This window comes from Agrilus planipennis, unplaced genomic scaffold, assembly GCF_000699045.2.
Source record: "Agrilus planipennis isolate EAB-ADULT unplaced genomic scaffold, Apla_2.0 scaffold227, whole genome shotgun sequence".
Taxonomy (NCBI): domain Eukaryota; kingdom Metazoa; phylum Arthropoda; class Insecta; order Coleoptera; family Buprestidae; genus Agrilus; species Agrilus planipennis.
This window is the reverse complement of record NW_020439150.1, coordinates 121,223-143,630: the sequence shown is the minus strand read 5'-3', so window position 1 is coordinate 143,630 and position 22,408 is coordinate 121,223. Positions and strand designations below refer to the sequence as shown.

The 22,408-nt window shown below is 38.0% G+C and overlaps 1 protein-coding gene across 1 annotated transcript in view; it reads left to right on the top strand.

The window, feature by feature from the left end:
• The window catches only part of LOC108740284 (somatomedin-B and thrombospondin type-1 domain-containing protein), a 206,904-nt gene that overhangs the window by 91,821 nt on the left and 92,675 nt on the right, over positions 1-22,408 (top strand). Inside the window, exon 2 of the mRNA XM_018474549.2 lies at positions 11,607-11,798. Within this exon, the coding sequence (XP_018330051.1) occupies positions 11,607-11,798 (192 nt within the window). The remainder of the gene's footprint in view (positions 1-11,606; positions 11,799-22,408) is intronic.

Genomic DNA, 22,408 nt, shown 5'->3' with positions numbered 1-22,408 from the left:
TGTTATTGGTACCATTTACTACTGAAAATATCAACGAGATGTTTATTTATATTTGAAGACATATTAAAGGCTTTAACGCTTGTTTTCGACTCGCACTACTATTCATAATTGAACAAAACTTTTGGCAGGTACTGTATGAAAAAGTATGTTTAATGAACAAGAGTCGAGAGTATAATGAGCTTTTTCTCCCTACCTACGATTTTGCCAGCGCGCATCCAAGACATTGAAAGGGTACATGCTAGAGAAAGTAAACGACGTATAAATGTAATGCTTATACTAACGGAAGATTGTATGCACTTATGAGTTTCAAAATTAGGTAAATGTCCCCCGAAGGGGGTGGTGATGGGGAGGATCGAAAGAGGAGGTCTCCCCCACCACTGTACCATTAAAAGTTCGTGGCGGTCTCACCCCCATAAAAAGTTATGGTGGTTCAGAGTTAATAAATATGCCAATTTTTATACATTTCTAGGCATGTAAATATTTATACTTATAGTCATTCTTAAACAATATTCAAACTTAATTGGATTTAAAGAAAATTTATGTAGTTATGTACGTGTAAGCCATGCTATGAACTACATTGATTTCGAATCTGTTCAAGTTAAACAAATAAATGAACAAACAAAAAGTATTCCCTCCGGCTACTAAATAGAAATCTTTGGATAAAAACCGACATTAGCAATCCATTTCGTACAGCTTTTTTCCTTTTACTTCTATCACGTATTTGTTGGAAACAAAGCCAAATTAATGTGTAAGAAGAAGTAAAAAAAAAAACGAACGAAGCGACAAAAAATGGGGAAACGGATCGAGAAGACGACGGCAGCGCACACTGGCGGAGCTCGTGAGAGGCAACTAATGATAATGATCCGAGTGACGCGCGAGCCAGTTCGTGCCTTCGTATATGAATAACCGGATTAATCGAGTGAACAGGACACTGCAAACATGGAACGTGCGAAGAATCTTTATTGCACGTGGTATTTACTGACTTTGTTGGATGCATTTTGCGCATACTTTTATAAACGCCTGAATAATTCTAAAAGATGTTATAAAGTTTTGTATTAAATCCTTTCAAACATTGAAAACTATTTTTCCTTTATCTATGTACAATATAGTGCATAGGTTTATTGTAATTCCTTAAAAATTAAAACTCCTTAAGGGCATTCTTTAAAAGAAATAGAGGAACGCGGGAGACCATTGTAACTTAATGGTAACAATAGAGAAAACGATAGAAAAAAGAAAAACGGCATACAAAGGATTTGTAGATTTAGAAAAAGTTTTTGACAATGTTACATAGGACAAGATGTAAAATATACTTACAAATTTAGGAATGAGTTACAGAGATAGAAGTGCTATACTTAGTTTGTAAAAAGAGCAACAGGCAGTTATAAGAAATGAGGGTACAACGTAGAGAAGTAAATATTAGGAAGGGAGTCAGACAGAGATACACACTGTCACCGCTAGTTTTTAATCTATACATTGAAGATGCGATCAACATCATTAACGACAGTACAACTGTTGGGATAGATATACAGGGGCAAATGATTAGTATGCTTAGGTTTGCAGATGATATAGCAGTATTAGCATCTAGCAAGGATGCGTTGGAGGTAGCATTCAATACATTGGAAGCGGTATTGGCAAAACAGTATTATATGAAAATAAATAAAAGTAAAACGAAAATATAGGTATGCAAGGGAAGAAAAAATAGAGAAAGAGCGAATCTATCTAAGACGTCCGACAACTCAGGATGGAAGAAGCAATAGAGATATAAGACAGACAGGGCGAGTTGCCTTCCTTACAACGGAGTCACAAACTCGCAAACGGTTAATTTAGAAATTTGAAAGGATTGTTAAAGATGTATATTTGGCGCACGGGGCTGTACGGGTGCGAAAAATGGGCGGTTGGCGCAGAGGAAAAGAAAAGGTTAGAAGCGTTTGAAATGTGCTGTTCCAGGTGAATGATGAGGATACTATGGTTATAGAAGATTAGAAAAGAAGAGGCATTAGAAAGAATAGGAGAGAGGACTCCAAAGAAGTGAATAAAAAATAGGCGAGATAGGTTGGTAGGACACCTTCTCAGGCATGACGGGCTAGTCAGAGATGTATAAGAAGCAAAAACAGGAGTTAAGAGGAGTGGAGGTAGACCTAGATTAGAGTGCTATTCGCAAGTAGTTAAAGATGTGGGAAATGTTCTAGTTTTAGAGAAATGTGAAGATTAGCACAGGATAAGAAAGAGTGGTGGTGCGTGTCCAGTCAGTCTCAGGAAGGACGACCTTACGATGATGATGAAGGGCATTCTACCAGAAAAGTGCGTGTACGTATGCCGATAATGTCTTTCAACAGATATGTTGTGCCAAATATGGTAATGATGATATGTCTTATGGTATAGCTGTAAGGATGATCCATTTTTCCTAATTATATTTTCCTTTCGGTTCTGTATTAAAATTCTTCAACATAGATAAGCCAAAGACAATAACTATATATAATTGTAGTAAAACTTTTTATACAACAACCAATAAGACGAAATTTAAGAATCTGATTTCAATATCCTCAACTTTTCAAAAAGAAATCATTTAAACCAAGTTTATTACCAAGCCGCACGAGCGAAGTTTTTCTCGAGGGCTCGAGGGTATTTTTCGTAAACATGAACTTCCTTCAAACTCTTCTTAGTAAGCCTAAGGATAAAATTCCTTTTCCTGAAAAGTCGAAGATATATGAAATTGATTGTAAGGATTGCGGTATGAAATATGTTGGACAAACTGGGCGCACAATTCACATCAGGATCAAAGAACATTTAGGTCATGCCAGGTTTAATAGAACTAAAAAATCAACTATTTCCCATCACATTTTTACCAAAAATCACAGGATCAATATGAAAATCATTTAATTAAGGCGATTAGAAGTAATTATCATTACTTGATAGTTTTGAAGGTAGGTTTTTTTATAAAAACCGATCGATAGATAGATATACAGGGCAAAATATTAGTATGCTTAGATTTGCAGTTGATATAGCAGTATTAGCATCTAGTAAGGAGGAGTTAGAGATAGCTTTAAATAATATGGAAGCGATATTCACAAAACAGTACTGTATGAAGATAAATAAAAGTATAACAAAAATACTGGTATGTAGTTAAGGGAAAAAAAGTAGGGAAAGAGCGAATATAAAGATAGGAGACGAAAAATTAGAAGAAGTGGCCGATTTTAGATATTTAAGAAGTCAGATAAGTCAGGACGGAAGAAGTAGTAAGGATATACAGCAGAGGATAGCGCAGGGTCGAGTCGCCTTCAATAAAAAGAAGTCACTTCTATGCTCGCGAACGGTTAATTTAGAAATTCGAAAAAGGTTGTTAAAGGTGTATGTTTGTAGCACGGCGCTGTACGGGTGCGAAACATGGACGGTGGGCGCGGCGGAAAAGAAAAAGTTAGAAGCGTTCGAAATGTGGTGTTACAGGCAAATGATAAGGATACCGTAGACAGATACGGTTTGAAATGAAGAAGTATTAGAAGAAATAGGAATTAAGTGGAGTAGAGGTAGCCCTAGATGAGATTACTGTTCCCAAATAGTTAAGGATGTGGGTTGTTCTAGTTTTAGGGAAATGCGAAGATTAGCTCAGGATAGGAATGAGTGGAGGTGCCTGTCCAACCAGTCTTAGGACTGACGATGTTATGATGATGATGATCGAACTGCCTTAATAGTGATAAAGGTACTTCTTCGCTATTTAGTTTAATTTAATTTGATGTGCTAATGTGTTGTAAAATCCACCTGAACATTGTTGTTACACATCGAATCATGTTAGCTTACAAATACTCATCAATTTCGAACAAGTGAAAGTCAAGTCAAAGAAAAAGAACACAGCCAATTGAAACAGTAGACGTGAAAACAAGATTTGAAAACAATTTTCTATGTCTAGTGAGATTTGCTACTGGTAGTAGTATTTTAAGTTACTGGCCAAGGTCAAAATGATCTTCATATAGAGTATGAGCTCCTGGGATTTTTTTGTAGGTATACGTTTACGAGTGTTGACTTTTCTAAATAGCGTCACTTTGTCCAAGTGTACCAACCACTTCACACGTAAACAATTCCTGGGTGATGCTGGAGACGTCTGTAAGTGTTAACAGAATTTTAGAAGACGTATAAATCTTCTTCAATTTACCTATTTTCGACACATATCCACAAAGAACATCGACTGTACCGGAAATTCTAAGAATATCTACTGAAACTAATCGTTGATTCACTTCATGTATTTATAAACAACAACCATTCCTTTCGTTTCATTAGATGGATAAATAGGAATACTAAAAATAGACTTCTTTGTTAGCTCGTTTGCGGTTAACCTTACTTTTACGCTTTGTTAATATAAGAAGCTTACGAGGAAACCAAGCCTTCTTAGACTGTAGTTTAAACAGTTTTGTTGCACCGCATCTGAAGCATAATATTTAGTAACTCTACAACTTTCTACTTATTGAAAAGTTAGTCACGTGGAATATGAGATGAATCAAGATGAAAGAGATTGATTTCCTTTTGAGTTTATAAAATGATGGTAGATACGCTCCTTTATTTACGTTACCTTCTTTCTAACTACTGCAAGATAGTAGCGATCTGTAAAATGGAAATAATTTATTCTAAAATGGTTATAGCTTCTGTTTTATAACTGCCTTTCCTTACACGATTCGGAACATTGATTTTCAGAAATAAATGGTCTCATTATTTGACGTATCTTATGCGATACATTTGAGATTCCATTTTTATAGTCAACAATTTTCAATTTTAGTTCATATCGAAGATAAATGTCAATGAAGAAAATGTCGATTTTAGAGGTCAAATATCTCGAAAACCTGAATTAATCGGTAGAAATATTCATTCACCAAGCTTTATATACTATTTTATTAGCACTTCATCACGTGTCCAAATTCGTTTGCTAAGCTATATGTGCTATCTTTCTCATGATGAAAATCATTTTTCCTGCATCAAGTGTCACAGTCATGAAGTCATCAAATATTGTCACTGCCTGTCTCTCCTTCACTCCAGATTCATTTGCCAAACTATACATATACGTACTGTTTCCCCAGCCTGTTAAAAATCAGTCTTCTAGCACCAAGCAGAACCACTGCTAATCGCTCCGTCACAGTTTCAGATTCGTTTGCCAAGCTGTATATGCTATTATCTCTACATGTTGAAAATCATTCTTCCAGCATCAAGTGGAGCTTAGACATCAGTAGGCAGTATCAAACTTTGCTACTTCTCCATCGCTTCCTTAAAACACCAAAATCATTTACCAAGCTCTATGTACTATCTAAAAATCATTCTTGCTGCACCAAGTGGGACAGAGTTAAGAAGACAAAACTTTGTCACTGCTTGTCCGTCCCTAACGGCTCCAGATTCGATTCCCAACCATAAAATCAGTCTTCTAGCACGAAGTGTGGCCACTGCCAATCGCTCTGTCACTATTCCACATTCGTTCCCCAAGCTGTATATACCATTTTCTCTACATTCTGAAAATTGAACTAAGTGGATGTATGACATGAACCTTTCAAACTTTTCCAAGATGCTGCATCGTTCTGTTAAGTCGCCAAATCGTTTTCCAAGTTGTATATGCTATCTCTCAACATACTGAAAATAATTCTAGCAGCACCGAATGGGGCAGAGTCATGAAGGCATCAAACCTTGTCACTTCTTTTCTCTGCCTTGCGGCTCCAGATTCGTTTTCCAAGCTACGCATATATATTACTCTCTCAGTCTGTAGAAAATCAGTCTTCCAGAGTAACTGGTAATTGCTTCGTCACTGCTTCACATTCGTTTCCCAAACTGCGCATGCCTTTCTGCAAATCATTCTTCCAACACCATATAGAACTTTGACATGAATGTATCAAACCTTGCCACTGCCTCATCGTTCCGTTACGGCACCAAATTCTTTGCCACTATGCTGAAAATAATTCTTCCAGCATCAAGTGGGGCTGAGCCAAGAAGACATCAAACTTTATTACTGCCTGTCTCTCCCTGACAAACTTTGCCATTGCTGATCGTTCCGTCACAACTTCAGATTGGTTTGTAAAATGTTATATGCTACTTTCTTAGCAGAAAGTGAGGCTGAATCATGAAGGTATTCTAGAACTAAGCAGTCATTGTCAATCACTTCGTCGTTCTTGTAAATTCGTTTCCCAAGTTGTACATGCCATCCTCTCTACTTGCTGAAAATCAATCTCCTAGCAGCGAGTGGAGTTGAATCATGAAGGTATCATACATTATCATTACTTATCGTTCCGTCACAGTTTCAGATTCGTTTGCTCAGTTTCATATGTTACTTTTTCAGCACTAAGTTAGGCTGAGTCATAAAGGTATTCTAGCACTGAGCAAAGTCACTGTCAATCCATTCCCTCTCTCTTCTAAATTCGTTTCCCAAACTGTATATGCCATTCTCTTTACATGCCCAAAATCATTCTTATAGCACTAAGTGGAGTTGAGTCATGAAGGTATCATGCTTTACAGGCTACTTTCTCAGCACCAAGTGATGCTGAGTCATAAAGGTATTCTAGAATTAATCAGAGCCACTGTCAATTGCTCGGACATATGACATTTTCTCTGCATGCTGAAAATAATTCTTCCAGCAACAAGTGCAGTTGAATCATGAAGGTATCAAACTGAGGCACGAAGGTTTCAAAATTGCAAATCACAGAGTATAGTAGTATAGTTGATTTAGTCGACTCTACAACTCAACTTAACGTTATAGGGTATAAGAATATTCCGGTGGTAAGCACACTACAAAATTTACGTTTTCAAATGCCTGAAATGTCTTAATATCCGCCCCGATTTACTAAACCTGCTCTGTTTCATGTCTGTGGACAATTTTTCTCTGTTATTATTATGCTTCAGCTGTTGCTGTCGTCGCCTTTTATAACAAACGGCCGCTAGAGTCGCGAATGAACGAAACATCGTAAGTACAAGCGTACAAACGATCACGAACGGAAGTCGCTCGCGTTGTCGTTACGTTATTAAATAACGTGCACGAAAGGGAAGTGTGTAACCGAATGGAAAGGAATCCATTGTAACGGAAAGTTTACAAGGCAAATCATACAAAAGGGGTAGTGGAGTAGTGTTGTCGATAACGGAGCCCTGCATGCGCTCCATTACAACCACGCTGAATATAAATTGCTCCGTCGGTTTGGTGGTGGGAGGTGTAAATGGCGGCTAGTCGTTGATCAAAGGGGGGGGGGGCGAGAGCGAGATTGTGCGGTGGCTTTAAAACGGTGGAGTACGGAAGCGACTAAGAGAAGTGACAGAGACCCGATATCTCCGACCGATATTTCTATTTGTAGCGTCGTAGACTGTGAGGGGTTATTAACAGGGGTACCCTCAACCCTTCCGCAAACGATCGGAAACTGTATGACGTATTAATGACTGATGGTTACGACCACGATAAAAAGCCAAACGATCTCATCTGCCGTAGAATATGAAGCAAGCCAATAACCCAGCAGTCTCAAAAGCTTAAAGAGATATAAATGTCATAAAGGTGAAGTACAAAACCCAGAGGATATGAGATAAACAGTAAAAATTAAACAAACAAACAAATTCGAAGTGGTCAGTGTTCTACCAGACGCGGATCGCGATTTCGATTTTTTGGATCTCATCAACGCGTCTCAGACACAGACCAATGTTTACCTGCTGTCTTAACAGCGCGTTTTAAAATATACCACAAATGGCGCGGTAAACGCCACCTGTAGTAAGTCCATTTAAACAGGTGGATATCTACTTACTGAACTGAAGCTTCGGCGTAGCTCGTCACTACGTGATAGGCACGTTACCAAAATCGAACAAACAAATTCTGTCGAAACTGCCAGACGCGGATCGCGATTTCGATTATTTTGGATCTCATCAGCGGGTTGCAGACAATTTCGACAGGACAGAGACCAGCGTTTTATAAAATACCATAAATGGCGCGGTAAACGCCATAGATATCCATCTATTTAAATGTACCTTATTGAGCATAATGAATTCCACTAAATGTAGCATTGTACTACAGATGGCGTTTACCGCTCAATTTGTGGCATTTTATTTTAGTAAAAATTAGTCGAATATAATTTCCAATTACTGGAGTTTTTGATTTTTCTAAACAAATATAACCATACTTTTGGCTAGGAATTGAATGATTATGGACCTCTCCTTTCATTCAAACATTTCAATCAAACACAAAGGTAACTCGATATTAATGAATAAGTAGTTCATTAAAAGATAAAAGTGGTCTATATAAGAACAAAGGCTTTAACGGCCGGAATCCATAGTAGACTGAAGATTCGGGCTATATGGCCGTGGTCTAAGTGAACTATTGTGTCCATACGTTTCGTTAGCTACTGCGGCTGACATCCTCAGTGGTAGTGCTGCGACCGGGTCGCTGTCGGGCTTCGAGATATAATCTACGTTCACGTTGTCAACGCAGCACTACCACTGAGGATGTCAGCCGTAGTAGCTGACGAAACGTCTGGACACAATAGTACGCTTAGACCACGGCCCTATAGTCCGAATCATTATTCGACTAAAGTGGTATGTGTTAATTGTTTATTTCTGTTCTTATTGGAGTACTGTTAATAAATAGTTAAACACGTAGGATTCTAGTTTTAGAGAAATTCGAAAATTCGCTCAAGATGGGGATGAGTGTAGGTGCGTGTCCAACCAGTTTTAGAACTGACGACTTCAATGGTGATGCTTTCTCCTTTATTATTTTCTTGGGTATCTACAAATCGATTATCTACATAATTTCGTTAACTGGAGAAACACGTAAACAGCAAGCTGACTGTACCACCCCTCTCGATATTTTGCCAAACTGTCTTGTTAATTTTCGAAGCGACGACGGAAAAAGTTGGTAAAATCAATTTCTAAATGCATAGCATCGTCGCCTGTCGCATAACTTTATTCTAATTCAATCAACCGCTGTTTGCTCACGGTGTATATTGGAAAGAAAATTGGGTGGGTAACTTCTGGAAATGGCACGGCGGAATTCTTTCAAATCCTTGCTCGATGTCGTTTCTTGTTTACCTTTTTACTGTCGCAGATTGATTTAAATCATAGATTCTGAAGAAGGGCTTTAAATGACACATAGCTCAAAATAATGAGAAGATGCTCTACCGTTTCATGCTTTCGTCTTAAGACTGGTTAGATACGCAATTCCACTCTTTCCTATCTGCGCATTTCCCTAAAACTAGAACATACCACATCCTTAACTATTCCATCATCATAAGGTCCTCAGTTCTAAGACTGGTTGGACATGTACCTGCATTCTTCCCAATCTTGAGCTAATCTTCAAATTTCCCTAAAACTAGAACATCCCACATCCTTAACTATTTCATCAACATAAGGTCCAAAGTTCTAAGACTGGTTGGACATGTATCTGCACTCTTCCCAATTTTGAGCTAATCTTCAAATTTCCCTAAAACTAGAACATCCCACATCCTTAACTATTCCATCATCATAAGGTCCTCAGTTCTAAGACTGGTTGGACATGTACCTGCACTCTTCCCAATCTTGAGCTAATCTTCAAATTTCCCTAAAACTAGAACAAATCACATCCTTAACTATTTCATCAACATAAGGTCCTCAGTTCTAAGACTGGTTGGACATGTACCTGCACTCTTCCCAATCTTGAGCTAATCTTCAAATTTCCCTAAAACTAGAACATCCCACATCCTTAACTATTTCATCATCATAAGGTCCAAAGTTCTAAGACTGGTTGGACATGTATCTGCACTCTTCCCAATCTTGAGCTAATCTTCAAATTTCCCTAAAACTAGAACATCCCACATTCTTAACTATTTCATTATCATAAGGTCGTCAGTCCTAACACTGGTTGGGCAGGCGCCTTCACTTTTTCCAATCCTAAGCTAATCTTCGCATTTACCTAAAATTAGGAACAACCCACATCCTTAACCAGCTTTCGTATATAGTGCCACAAATACAAGATATGTTGATTGAATATTTACTCCTCTACGTTGTTGCCCAAATTTTATTAACTACCTATTGCTTCTTATATTATCCTTCAATCCCTACCTTTCGTTCTTATAGTTTTATGTATGTGTATGTAAATTGCAGCATGAACTTCCGAATGTTGGGAGTCCAAATCTGGGTTCGGATACTTGTAAGATGTATCGGGATATAGAAACCAGATGGAATTTACGGATATTTTTGGTTGCAAAATGTATCCTAAGTATCTATAACCGGTTACTTTTTATTTTTTCCCATTGCACCTTCATGTGTGATCACCATGTCAGCATACTCTGGGTGCGAATACGTTATTTTTTACTTGATATTTTCACAGTTACCTTATTTTTGTATTTTATGATAATAATAGTAACTTTGGCAATCAAATAGTAACATGTCTGTGTGCCAGCTATTGTGAAGGTCACAAATAGGTATAAGTGTTTCATCACTTGACGCTTACGATAACTGGCAACTGTTCTCAATCATCTATGACTCGTTAACTGGGGTACTTCTTGTGCATACTTTTTACACTTACGGTACTACCAGATCAGACATAGTGTAGATTTAGGTTTCGATCCCGTCAATGCAACCCCGCAGTAGACATCTCAATCTCACGAATTATATTTGTGAGTGTTAAATTGGAAGTATACAAGTATATCTCTCCCTTTAGCCACGAATGAAATCTGACTGTGTCTCTACAATATAGCACAATGCAGAAAGCGTTATTTTCAGTTCAATTTGCATAGAGCACGATGTGCTCAAAATCCGTGACTGCCTGTGATTTGGAATTCTATCCACATTTCTACACAAAAGATTTTAAATTGCAAAACAGTTTTGTAAAATTAAGTGTGTGCGAAGGTGTTAAGGTACATTTGTGGTAATGGAATTTAAAGCAGAAAGGAATTATGACAAGTAAGCAAAAATTAAATAGATTCCACTTAGTTTCTACTCCTTTTATAGCTCCACATACATAATTAAAAACAAAAACAGCAAAACTTTTGCATGTGTTAGTCTATACCATGTATTTTTTCTACGTTGTTGAATGTGCTTATCGTATTTAATTCAGTTGAAAAAAATATTCTTAGTTTAATTGCTAAAGAAAGCTGCTGAAATGGTATGAGGTCAAGAGGTCCTGGTCCAAATGTCCATGTCAGTGATTCCTGATTTTCTTCAGTGGTTGAATCCAAATCGTACCCCTCTTTCCTCTGACTAACTTATTTTTTCTGATTAATATTAATTAATTCACACTACAATGATCAATTAATCACTATCTCAGTCTTAAACAGCTTCCTCATTCTTTTAATTCGTCTTTAAACACCTCTTAACTGGAACTACCGCCGCCGATCTTGCGGCAGCTATTTATATCAGCTGGATTTGTTCTAGAAAGGTTTACTCCAGTATACAAGTTGTAGACAATTCTGGTCCCTCTTGTTATACCAGCGCAATCTCGGCAGCCACGTACGATGGGTTGCCTACACCTGACAATATTATTCCGTATGACAAACAATGTAAACAAATTAGCGGACGTTAGGTGGTTTTAAGTAAATTATATTGAAACCACCTTAGTGTTCTATTCCGTTATTACTACTACCTTTAATTCTTCGTCGTTTGGTAATCACTTAATCCTTTTGTTTTGTTCATTTCAGTTGTCGATTGCGAGGTGACGCCATGGGGTCCATGGTCGTCGTGCGACACGGATTGCGGTCCGGGAACGATGACCCGTACGCGATCGGTCAGGACCCAACCCCGTAACGGCGGCCGACACTGTCCGAGTTTGCAGCAACGACGGGGGTGCCATCAATTTGACTGTCATCACCACCAGGACGCTGCCATTAAAGGTCAGTACGACATTATTTCTAGATAGACGTAATGAAACCGAGATTTGGTCCATGTGCTATCGCGAATATAGCAATGGCTGTACCGAAAAACAAGCCGTGCATCACAGAAAACTTAACGGAATCAATACTAACAACAATAATACATTGTGTTGTTATTCTAAGTAATCTGATAAATACTGACCGAAATTAGCAACAGTAAATGTTGAATTCGTCCCTTGAAGTATAAAAAAATACGTTCCATCTTATTTACTTGTTCTAATATAAAGCATCATGAAAGAGAATACGTCTCGTAAATATTTTGATAATGTTAGCAAAAGAGAGGACATGATCAATTGTCAACCGGTAGTTTCACCTTAAGCTTCTAACGATGAGTACAGTAAAAATTCCTTATTCACGGTTTCCTTATTCGCGTTTTCATTATTCGCGGGTGAAAAAATTGTAACTCAGATCCTGTATTCGCGACTAAAAATTTCATTATTCGCGGATGCAATCGGTAAACAGAAAAGAATTCGGTGTCATTTATTAAGGAGAGCTACCGCAATAGACCGCTCGTTCCTAGTGTGAATTTTTCCGAAAACATGGGTTTCTATTCTAAACATTGTGATTTAATGCTGCGAGATAAATATCTAATTTTTTGTATGGTAACAGACAAAAGTTAACACTAACTCGACACGTTTTCAATTTTCAATAATATGGTCATCAAAAGCTTTTACAAGTGCTTAAAGTTGGTGCATCTTGTAGGGCACGTATTTTCAATAGAAATTAAAAAATTAAAACATGGCCTTCGACAAGCTTTAGAGCAAAGCTTTATCTATATTACTACAAAATTTCAAACCTCTGTTCCAAACATTAAACTCATGATATCTAGAACCGATAAGCATGTTTTTACCCTACGGCGCGTGTACTACTGAATCCCCTTAATGTATCGGCATTTTTTGAGTATGTACAGTTGGTACATGCCGAAGCGGCTTTTTACAAAAAACCTAACCGAGTATAAAAGGATTCGGTGTTATTTTTCAACGTATCAGCATCTTTTGAGTACTATTGGCTCGTGCCGAGGCGACTTTTATAAAGGATGTAACCGAGTGGACTAATTTCAAAATTCAAAACAAGAAAAATCACTAAATTTTCTAAACTCTTGTCTGATTTTAATTGCGAATTTATCAATACATTGATTTTATTTTGATACATATTGGTTTTATTTTGGAACCTTAGAACGTTTCACCTATGCTTCCATACTAATTACGTAATTACCATTCCATATCCACGGTTTCTGTATTAGCGGCATATTTATGGAACGTATACCTCGAGAATAAAGAGTTTTTACTGTATTTCTATTATTCCAGACTCATACCTTCAAACTCAAAATTGATAGGCGGTTACATTTGACCATGTTCCATTACAAACGTCAAATGTTAAACGTCATCTTTGATTACTGCAAGCATGTAGGTATATTAAATACACCCTTGCTTATACGCGTATATGTGTTGATATACACATGAGACGCATATACATGCGTATTAATATCAATTGGCATTTTAGCTTGCCAATAATCGGGTACTTCAATTACAAATCCAGTAACATGTACATGCAGCATGATGATGGCTGTTGACTGGGGAATATGTAGTAGCAATGCATAGCTGATAGGAATAGATTATAAATTGATATGACACGTACAACGGTTTGCATACATGAATATGTATGAGACTGCTTTTTTTCTGTCACTTCGTACTTTTAAATTTACACCAACATTGCTAACAATGCGAACACGTTATTCTTAAATTCGTAGGATGGTCGTAGGTAATTGGACAATGGGTTATATTTTGTATATTCAGATGATGATGATGTCAGTATACCAAAATATGTAGTTACAGTCCATTTCAATTTGTTACAATTGTGACCCTTGAAAAAATCTGCGCGAAGATAAAAAGAATACAAACTAGACGTGAGCAAGACAGAAGTAGGTGGAACAAGCTTGAACGAGCAGACCTCTCGATGGACGGTCTTAGGAGATCGGCTAGAACTGTACAGTACTAGACGAAAATGTTTAGCAATTTCTTAAAACAAATATGTATATAAATTAACAATAGAAAACAAAGCAAAAGTTTTATAGGTGTGTAGAACGTTAAGTTAATTCACTTGTTATTATTTTTGGCTAAATATGCTTTTAAATGAAGCATATTCTTAAATTCGAACGAGGCAGTTTAAATAATTTTGCAAATGGTACTGTACAGTTTTGTCTAGTTCTCGCTCGATGATCGGTGGAGAAATGAGCTCCGCAGACAAATATGACTGAATTTGGAATTATGCTACGGCGCATGCTAATAAAGGGAAGGGACATGTCTCTAACTTCATGAAACGAACAGTACCTGTGGGTATATATTGTGGGTGACCACTAGTGATAAAGAAAACTGTTTAAACATATTTATTGTCGTTATTACAAAAAAGAAACTGTTCTAGTGGAACAATGACTCCCCAAGATTAGTATATGTATTAAAATTGATATTTAGCAGTTACTTTTCATGGGATATAGTTTATAGGAAATTAGAAACAATAAATGGAATTGTACTGAAATGCTATTTCGGTTTATCAGGACAGTTTTTAAATCTTCAAGTCACACAACGACCATCTTGTCACTGAATTAGGCCTTTACTGCCTCATGAGATGCTTCCATGTCAAAAAGCATTCTATCAGTTGTTCTCATAATATAGTAGTTAGTCCCAAATGGTTGGACACGTATCTCTAGTCCTTCCTGCCTTTTTCCCGAAAACTAAAACATCACGTATCTGTAACTTCATATTTGCGAACCATAATCTAATCTAAATCTTCCTCTGTCATTCTCTTTACTCTTGCTTTTGCTTCTAATATGTTTTTAACTAGCCCTTCATGTCTCAAAAGATGTCCTACCATCCAATCTCTCTCGTTTTCTTTACAGTTGCCATGGCCCCCTCTTTTGACTATTTCTAATACCTCCTTATTTCCTAAATGGTTCTAATTTTCTCTGTTCCGCATGTCGTCACGTTTTGTATCTGTGCAGAAGCGTACTCCATAGGTACACTTTTCAAATTTCCGACTTAACACGAACGCAAAATAGACTTCTTTTTGTTAAATGATAAACAATCAGACGCATTGCAGGGGTATCTTAATATTTGTGTAAAATGTTATACATCGTACATAGTTACGTAATGTTCGTGCTTATCAGAATTTCGATTGAAGCGAACGACTTAAACGGCTGCGGTTTAAAGGTAAGCGCACACAAATACGTCGGAATCGGACGGATTGTTTTTTTTTATGTTTTCGTGGAAGAGGGGAAATCTTCAAAAGACACCCAGCCGACCGTACGACTGGGTAGTGTCGGATTCCCGAGGAAGAAGTCCTCGGACCTACCGACTAAATTTCTCTACCTCAAGCCGTTCTAGGACCAACTAGGGTCCTCTTCAGCCGAATCGGACGGACGGAACGGCACATTTATGAGGACGGGGCATTTCTAAAATTCGTCTTGACTCCAAGGATCAGAATTAAAATCGGCCCACTGTGTACCATGCGTGCCGATGCGATAAATGTGCGATACCTGTTGTAATTATTCTGATGGATCATGGATTAGGCACATATATTACCTGCAAGTAATCGTACAGCATCTTTATCATATAGTCGCAGTATTTTTGTATTTATACATTAGTCATCCCTATTCGCATATGATTAAGCTTTCCCATTTTTTTATTTTTTTTTGTACAGATTAATTTTTGGATTTTATTTGTTCTTCAAAGTAGTTTAGTCACTGTTTGTGCTTTATCTATAATACAGCCTAGGTCTGTTCCTTCTGTAACTGAAAGGGAAATCACCACGCCTCCTGTCGCGGCTGTCCCAAAGTTTCAAAGAGAACAGTACCCCCCCCCAGCCATTATCTCCACCCAACACTCCGACTGTTCTAAAAACCGTGTAATCAGCAGCTTTCTCCTCTCTCTCTGCAACTTCTACTCTAGAACAGAGAATCCAAGACATCGTTCAGTCTAGTCACCGTCCTACAAACACCCACCAATGTATAATACAGCCCATCCAAGTAAGCTTCGTATATATACTTGAAATGTTCAAAGCCTTAGAGGCAAACTGACTGAACTCCTTCCTCCTGAAACTTCATCGAGGAAAACTCGATCGGTGTTACTTTCATCACCGAAACTCGTCTCACAAAGTCAAATTTTTCGTCCCGAACTTCTCATTCAACATAAGGGGTCGTGAAAGCGTTGGTGTCTCTGGTGTAGCCATCTTATTTGTCCATAAATTCCATAGAAGCAGTCGGCATCGAAGTCTCACTAACATCCGGTCCTCTTAGGATCATCTCCCTATACCCTGTCCCTTTGGATCAAAACCTTTCTGAATTCCCCCTCCTCCTCCCCCCAGGTATTTCGATTATCGTCGCAGGTACTATCAATGCTAAATACCTCTCTTTAGGTTGTCGACAAACCAACAAAAAAGACGTCTTCCTTCAACCTCACAGTTGAAACTCCCCCTGACCCCACGTTGCTCCCTGCCTCCACGTTCCTCCCTGTCCCCACAATCAATTCCCTGATATCCTCGACATTTTCGTCACAAAAAATATTACGCTTTCTGCCGATCATATCGTCCTCAAAGCATCTAGGCTCTGATCACCCTCCAGCCCTAATTGAAGTCGGTTGTCCAAACAACACCCCAAACCGAACCACTTCACTAGACTGGCTACATCTTTGCTACTACTACTTACTACTTTTAAATATCGTTTGCCACTTCCTATCGGTACTTTTATTAAGACAACTGACATTAATATTAAGCTAAATTCCGGAAATCGATTCCGATGTAGGGAGAAAGAAAAATCCGATGATGTCGTGGCGTCCGCTGCGGGCCGTCCGTCCGATTCCGATGCGTGGGAGCGAACCTTAATATGAAAATTTCTTATTTACGTGCCGCTACAATTCTTATTACAATTTTAAGTTCAAATACCCTACCATTCGAGTAGGCACTTATCTGTGCGTGCTTGTGAACATAAAATACCAGTTTGCAAATATAGATACGTGTGTTGATACGTACCACATCTACATATAATCCCCTCCATAATCATATTTATAAATATGATGGACGACTTGTGTGGCCTTTTGTACCTCGTTAGTTATAAAGTTAATCAATAGAGCAGTTAATTCAATTTAAAAATTCACATGCATGGTGTAGGATTGACTCAAGAATATGGTATGGAAATTAATGAAAATAAAACAAATATGTGGCCGATTTTAGTCAGAACGGAAGGAGTTGGATCGCCTTCAATAAAAAGAAGTCACTTCAATGCTCGCGAACGGTTAATTTAGAAATTCGAAAAAGGATGTTAAAGGTGTATGTTTGGAGCACGGCGTTGTACGGGTGCAAAACATGGACAGTGGGGTGCGGCGGAAAAAATAGGTTAGAAGCGTTGGAAATGTGGTGTTACACGAGAATGATGATGATACCGTGGATAAAGAAGGTTAGAAATGGAGAGATATTAGAAAGAATAGGAGAACAAGGAACTCTATGGAATTCAATAAGAAATACGCGAAATAGGTTAGTAGGACACCTTCTTAGGCATAAAGGTCTAGTCAGAGACATAGTAAAGGCGGAAACGGGAGTTAGGAAGGGTAGAGGTAGACCTAGATTGGATTATTGTTCGCAAATAGTTAAGGATGTGGGTCGTTCTAGTTTTAGAGAAATCCGAAGATTAACTCAGGATAAGAAAAATTGGTGCGTGTCCAACCAGTCTTAGGACTGACGACCATATGATGATGAAAACAAATACATTGGTATGTAAGGGATGTTAGTGTGGGGTTAGAGCTATTATTAAGATAGGAAATGAAAAACTGGAAACAGTCACCGATTTTCGATATTTAGAGAGACAGATAGGTTGGCTGTTGAAATGAAAATGTCATTTGAAATATGATGTTAGTGGAAGATAATGAAGATGTGGATAGAAAATGTTAGTGATGAAGTGTTAGAAAAAATGAGAGAACAGGGGGTGAAATAGGCTCGTTTCTAAAGTAGATGACGTCGCTTGAAATTAGAAAAAAAAATCGTACGAATACATAGCAATTTTTAAAAAATAATTCTCTCCGTGCAGTTTTTTCTTCCATGGGGAACCTTTAGTATCCGAAATGACTTCCTTATAATGACCAGTTATTAATTAATGATTTTTGAATTTTTCAAGTTTCTATGTCAACGGAGAGTGCTCCCCTTTAACCATATCCTTCATGCTTCGGCTCTGTTCGTAATCGATCCATTTTTCCTCATGGATGAGACACGCAGTTTGTCTCCGATGTTTGTCAGCCATGTACCTCGGTGATATATTGCTGTCGAACCGATAACTGTATCTTCTGCACACAAATTTATCAATATCAGGGCTGCGTGTAAAGGGGGTAGTACTAGCAGCAGTAGTAGTAGTAGAAGAGGTGTAGAGACGTATGCATGCCGTCGAGTAGCGTCGGCCGTCACTGTTTGCCCTAAATTTATGAGCCGGTGCGGACCTGATTTCGCGTACTCTCCATGAATAATTCCACCGCCATTGAAGAAGCTGACGGAGGCGGTTGTTAAATCTGTTCAAAAGGATCGGTTGGGGCGCTATTCGTTTTCATAAAATTGATGTTTAAAAATATAACAGTTCATATTTTCCCGCTTTTATTATCTTCGTAAGGGCTCACGCTTTTTATTTGCATATATATATGGACATTTTTAAATAAATAACCGGTCATGTGTCTATTGATCACTTATATTAGAATTCTGAAGTTGTTATACGAGGGTGGATTGATAAGTTTCCGGCCTAACCAAGAGATGACGCCACTAGGCCTACCTTGAGGTGACATTCTATAGTACCATCCTTGGATAGCTTGTAGCTATAGTTTCAGCCCGATCTCCTTGCTAGTGTAGGTTTGACAGCACGCTGAACAAGACGCCTCTGTGGTTTTCGTAAAAATGGAAAAGCAGGAAAATCGTGCTGTCATCAAATACTTTTATTTGAAGGGGTTAACGCCGAAGGAAATTAAAAAAGAGATGGACTCAACACTGGGGACATCCTCCCCGTCATATTCAACCGTTAAGCAGTGGGTTTCCGAGTTTAAAAAGGGTCGTGTGAGCACCTCTGATGGGCCTCGCTCAGGACGCCCCGTTGAGGTCACAACTCCAGATATGATCGAAAAAATTCATCAAATAGTGCTGGGAGACCGCAGATTGAAAGTGCGTGAGATAGCTGAGACCTGTAAGATGTCATATGAACGTGTGCAACATATTTTGCACCAACATTTGCATATGGAAAAGCTCTGTGCAAGATGGGTGCCGCGTTTGCTAACAGTCGACCAAAAATTGATTCGAAAAAACATTTCTACCGCAAATTTGTCATTGTATAAGCGTAATCCAAGCGAATTTTTGCGTCGATTCGTAACCGTTGACGAAACGTGGGTCCACCACTACACTCCTGAAACCAAAGAACAGTCTAAACAGTGGATTGGACCAGGGGAACCAACTCCAAAGAAGGCAAAAACAATTTTTTCGGCGAACAAGGTTATGGCTACTGTTTTTTGGGATGCAAGAGGTATTATATACATTGATTACCTTGCAAAGGGTAATACTATCACTGGTCAATACTACGCAGACTTATTGCAACGTTTGAGCCACGAGGTGAAAATTAAACGACCTCATCTGGCGAAGAAAAAAATCTTGTTTCATCACGATAACGCACCAGCGCACACGTCAATCGTTGCGACGGCTAAAATCAACGATCTAAAGTTTGAATTGATGCCGCACCCTCCTTACTCTCCAGACCTAGCCCCGAGTGACTATTTTCTGTTCCCTAATCTCAAAAAATGGCTTGGCGGTAAGAGATTTGCGGACAATGAAGAAGTAATCGAAGCTGTAAATGGTTATTTTGAGGAGCTTGACGAATCAGTCTATAGAGATGGCATTAATAGACTGGAACACCGCTATGAGAAATGTATCAGCCTTGGAGGAGATTATGTTGAGAAATAAAAAAAAAAAATTTTTAAAAACCTTGTTTTTCTTGGTCAGGCCGGAAACTTATCAATCCACCCTCGTATTCGGCGAGGGTGCGTTGTAATAGAACTGCTATAGCAAGTAAAGATTGAGAATGTATTTTTAACCAAAACGTAGTATAAAATTGTTGTAAAATGGATTATACAAGTATCGCAAAACATTCAGCGAACACAGGAACTATACATTTCTTTGTCGGAATTTTTTCTTTTTATGTCAGATTGGAGGTGCTTGTCCAACCAGTCTTAGGACTGACGATCGTATGATGATGATGATGGTGATGTTACATAACAAAAAACAATAAAAGCGATATTGTATGTAAGTAAATAAAATAAAGCAAAAATAATGGTATGTAAGGGAAGAAAAAGCAGGGAAAGAGCGAATATAAAGATTAGAAGACGAAAAATTAGAAGCGGCCGATTTTAGGTACCTAGGAAGTTAGATAAGGACGGAAGGAGTAGTAGAGATAAAAAGCAGAGGATAGCGCAGGGTTGAGTCGCCTTCAATAAAAAGAAGTCACTTCTATGCCCACGAACGGTTAATTTAGAAATTCGGAAAAGATTGTTAATGGTGTATGTTTACAGAGCGGCACTGTACGGGTGCGAAACATGGACGGTGGGCGCGGCGGAAAAGAAAAGGTTAGAAGCGTTCGAAAATTTCTTGTGAATGACGAGGGTGCCGTGGATAGGTAAGGTTAGAAATGAGGAGTTATTAAAAATAATAGGAGAATAGAGGTCTCTATGGAAGTCAATAAGAAATAAATAGGTTGGTGTAAGACACCTTCTCAGGAACTCTCAAAATCTTTTGAACAAAATGTAGCATTTAAAATGCATTTTTGCTGGGCTTATATTACTTTATCGTTTATATGAAAAGACGGATGAAGGTATTTGTACGAACTTTCCTATTCAACATCTTATTTTTCAAAAGAAGATGCTGTCCGTTAGTAATTGCTGTTCTCAACTCGTCACTGGTGTGTACGATATGCTAATCTTTGGGATGAAAGATGCTCACGGAGTGGAAAAATTGTTCATCAAGTATTGTGACCGCTAGGGATAACCGACAATGCAAAATTTATACCGTAGGACTTGTAAAAATGAACACAATGCATTCTCATAAAAGAGTGAAACTTTTTAAATAGTTGAGCACGACGCGTTGTGGCTGCATTACCTACTGTTTAAACCTCGTTGTGGCATGTCTTCATTACCGCAATGCGTCGTGGTGTAATATATGCAGTATCTCAAGAATCACAACACAAATTTCGCATTGTGGTTTTATTGAGCTTTCCAGAACGCATTGTGTTTCTTTTTACGGTAGCTACGGCACTAATTTAGCTTTGTGTATATACATCTGATAAATGACAGCGCGTCATGGCCGATTTTCTTGCTTTTGGGCTTTGAGCCTACCACACTCTCGCCACACAATAACGGAAAATTGTAAAACTTTAACAGAACTTTGAATAACCGCAATTTCCTCAAAAATAGCCAGCCGGATGTGGATAATTTTACATCCATTCTGAAGGTTTGGACTACAATAGTACAACATCATTTCGTAAATTTTAATTTGCCTCCTTCCTGTGCCTCAATATCAGCAAAAACTGCAGAGTGCTATAACGTAGTTCAATAAATGGAACTGAAAGGTACGTCACGTAGTACTTTCTTCTTTATTTTATCCCAAATTCATTGTTATTTTTCGCGTTGTTCTGTTCTCATTAACGAGTTTTCTAGTCGCATGAAAATTGTTCTTTCTCTTGTTTCCAAGTTCTTCATTTCTATTCTTGCGCGACTGTTATCGGTTTAAATTGACACTACTGTTGATATTGCATATTGCAAAAGGCCAGCACTAATTTTTTATAGGCTCTTGAATGTCTTCGTTTAACTACCATCGTTCCCGTTTTGTCCGACTTCTCGCCGGTGGTAGAATTCGGGACATCAAACACGTAACGTCGTCAAGTGATTGCTTTATCTTTACGTGCGTCCTACCTACTTTCTGTTTGAAGAGTGTTATCCGTGGAGATCGAGGGCCTGTTTGTGTCAAATTATTTCCTTTTACTGAAAGTAATTTTAGCATTTAAGGACCCTACCTTTTTTTCTTTTCTTTAACCGAAAGAACGCCTTTTCTCTTGGAGTAATAATTCATTCGTTGTATTGATTGCTGATGAAATAATTTGTCATTAAATTCGGCGAATTTATCTGTTTTATAAGAACTAATTACACACTTATTATAGAGCCGTGCATATAATTTCACATCGCTTAATTTGAGACTGCGACTATCGATTCTATAGAAGCATCAAGGAGGTCGCTGGTATCGATCGCCGCCTGTGGCATTCGTTCATAATATCGGTTATATATTTCACCACCTACAGTGCATGCGTTTGTTCACGAAAAATCGATGCTTTATTTATTATTATTGTTGATTAGTTTACACGGTTTCTCGAACAACCGAAAAGTTTTATTAAAGATAAAAAATGATTATGTTTCACTCTACAATCGTTTCGACTTTTTAGACCTTTATCAAGAGTACTATCGATAATTAGTATATAATGTTTATATATATATATACATAGACATTTTTAAATAAAT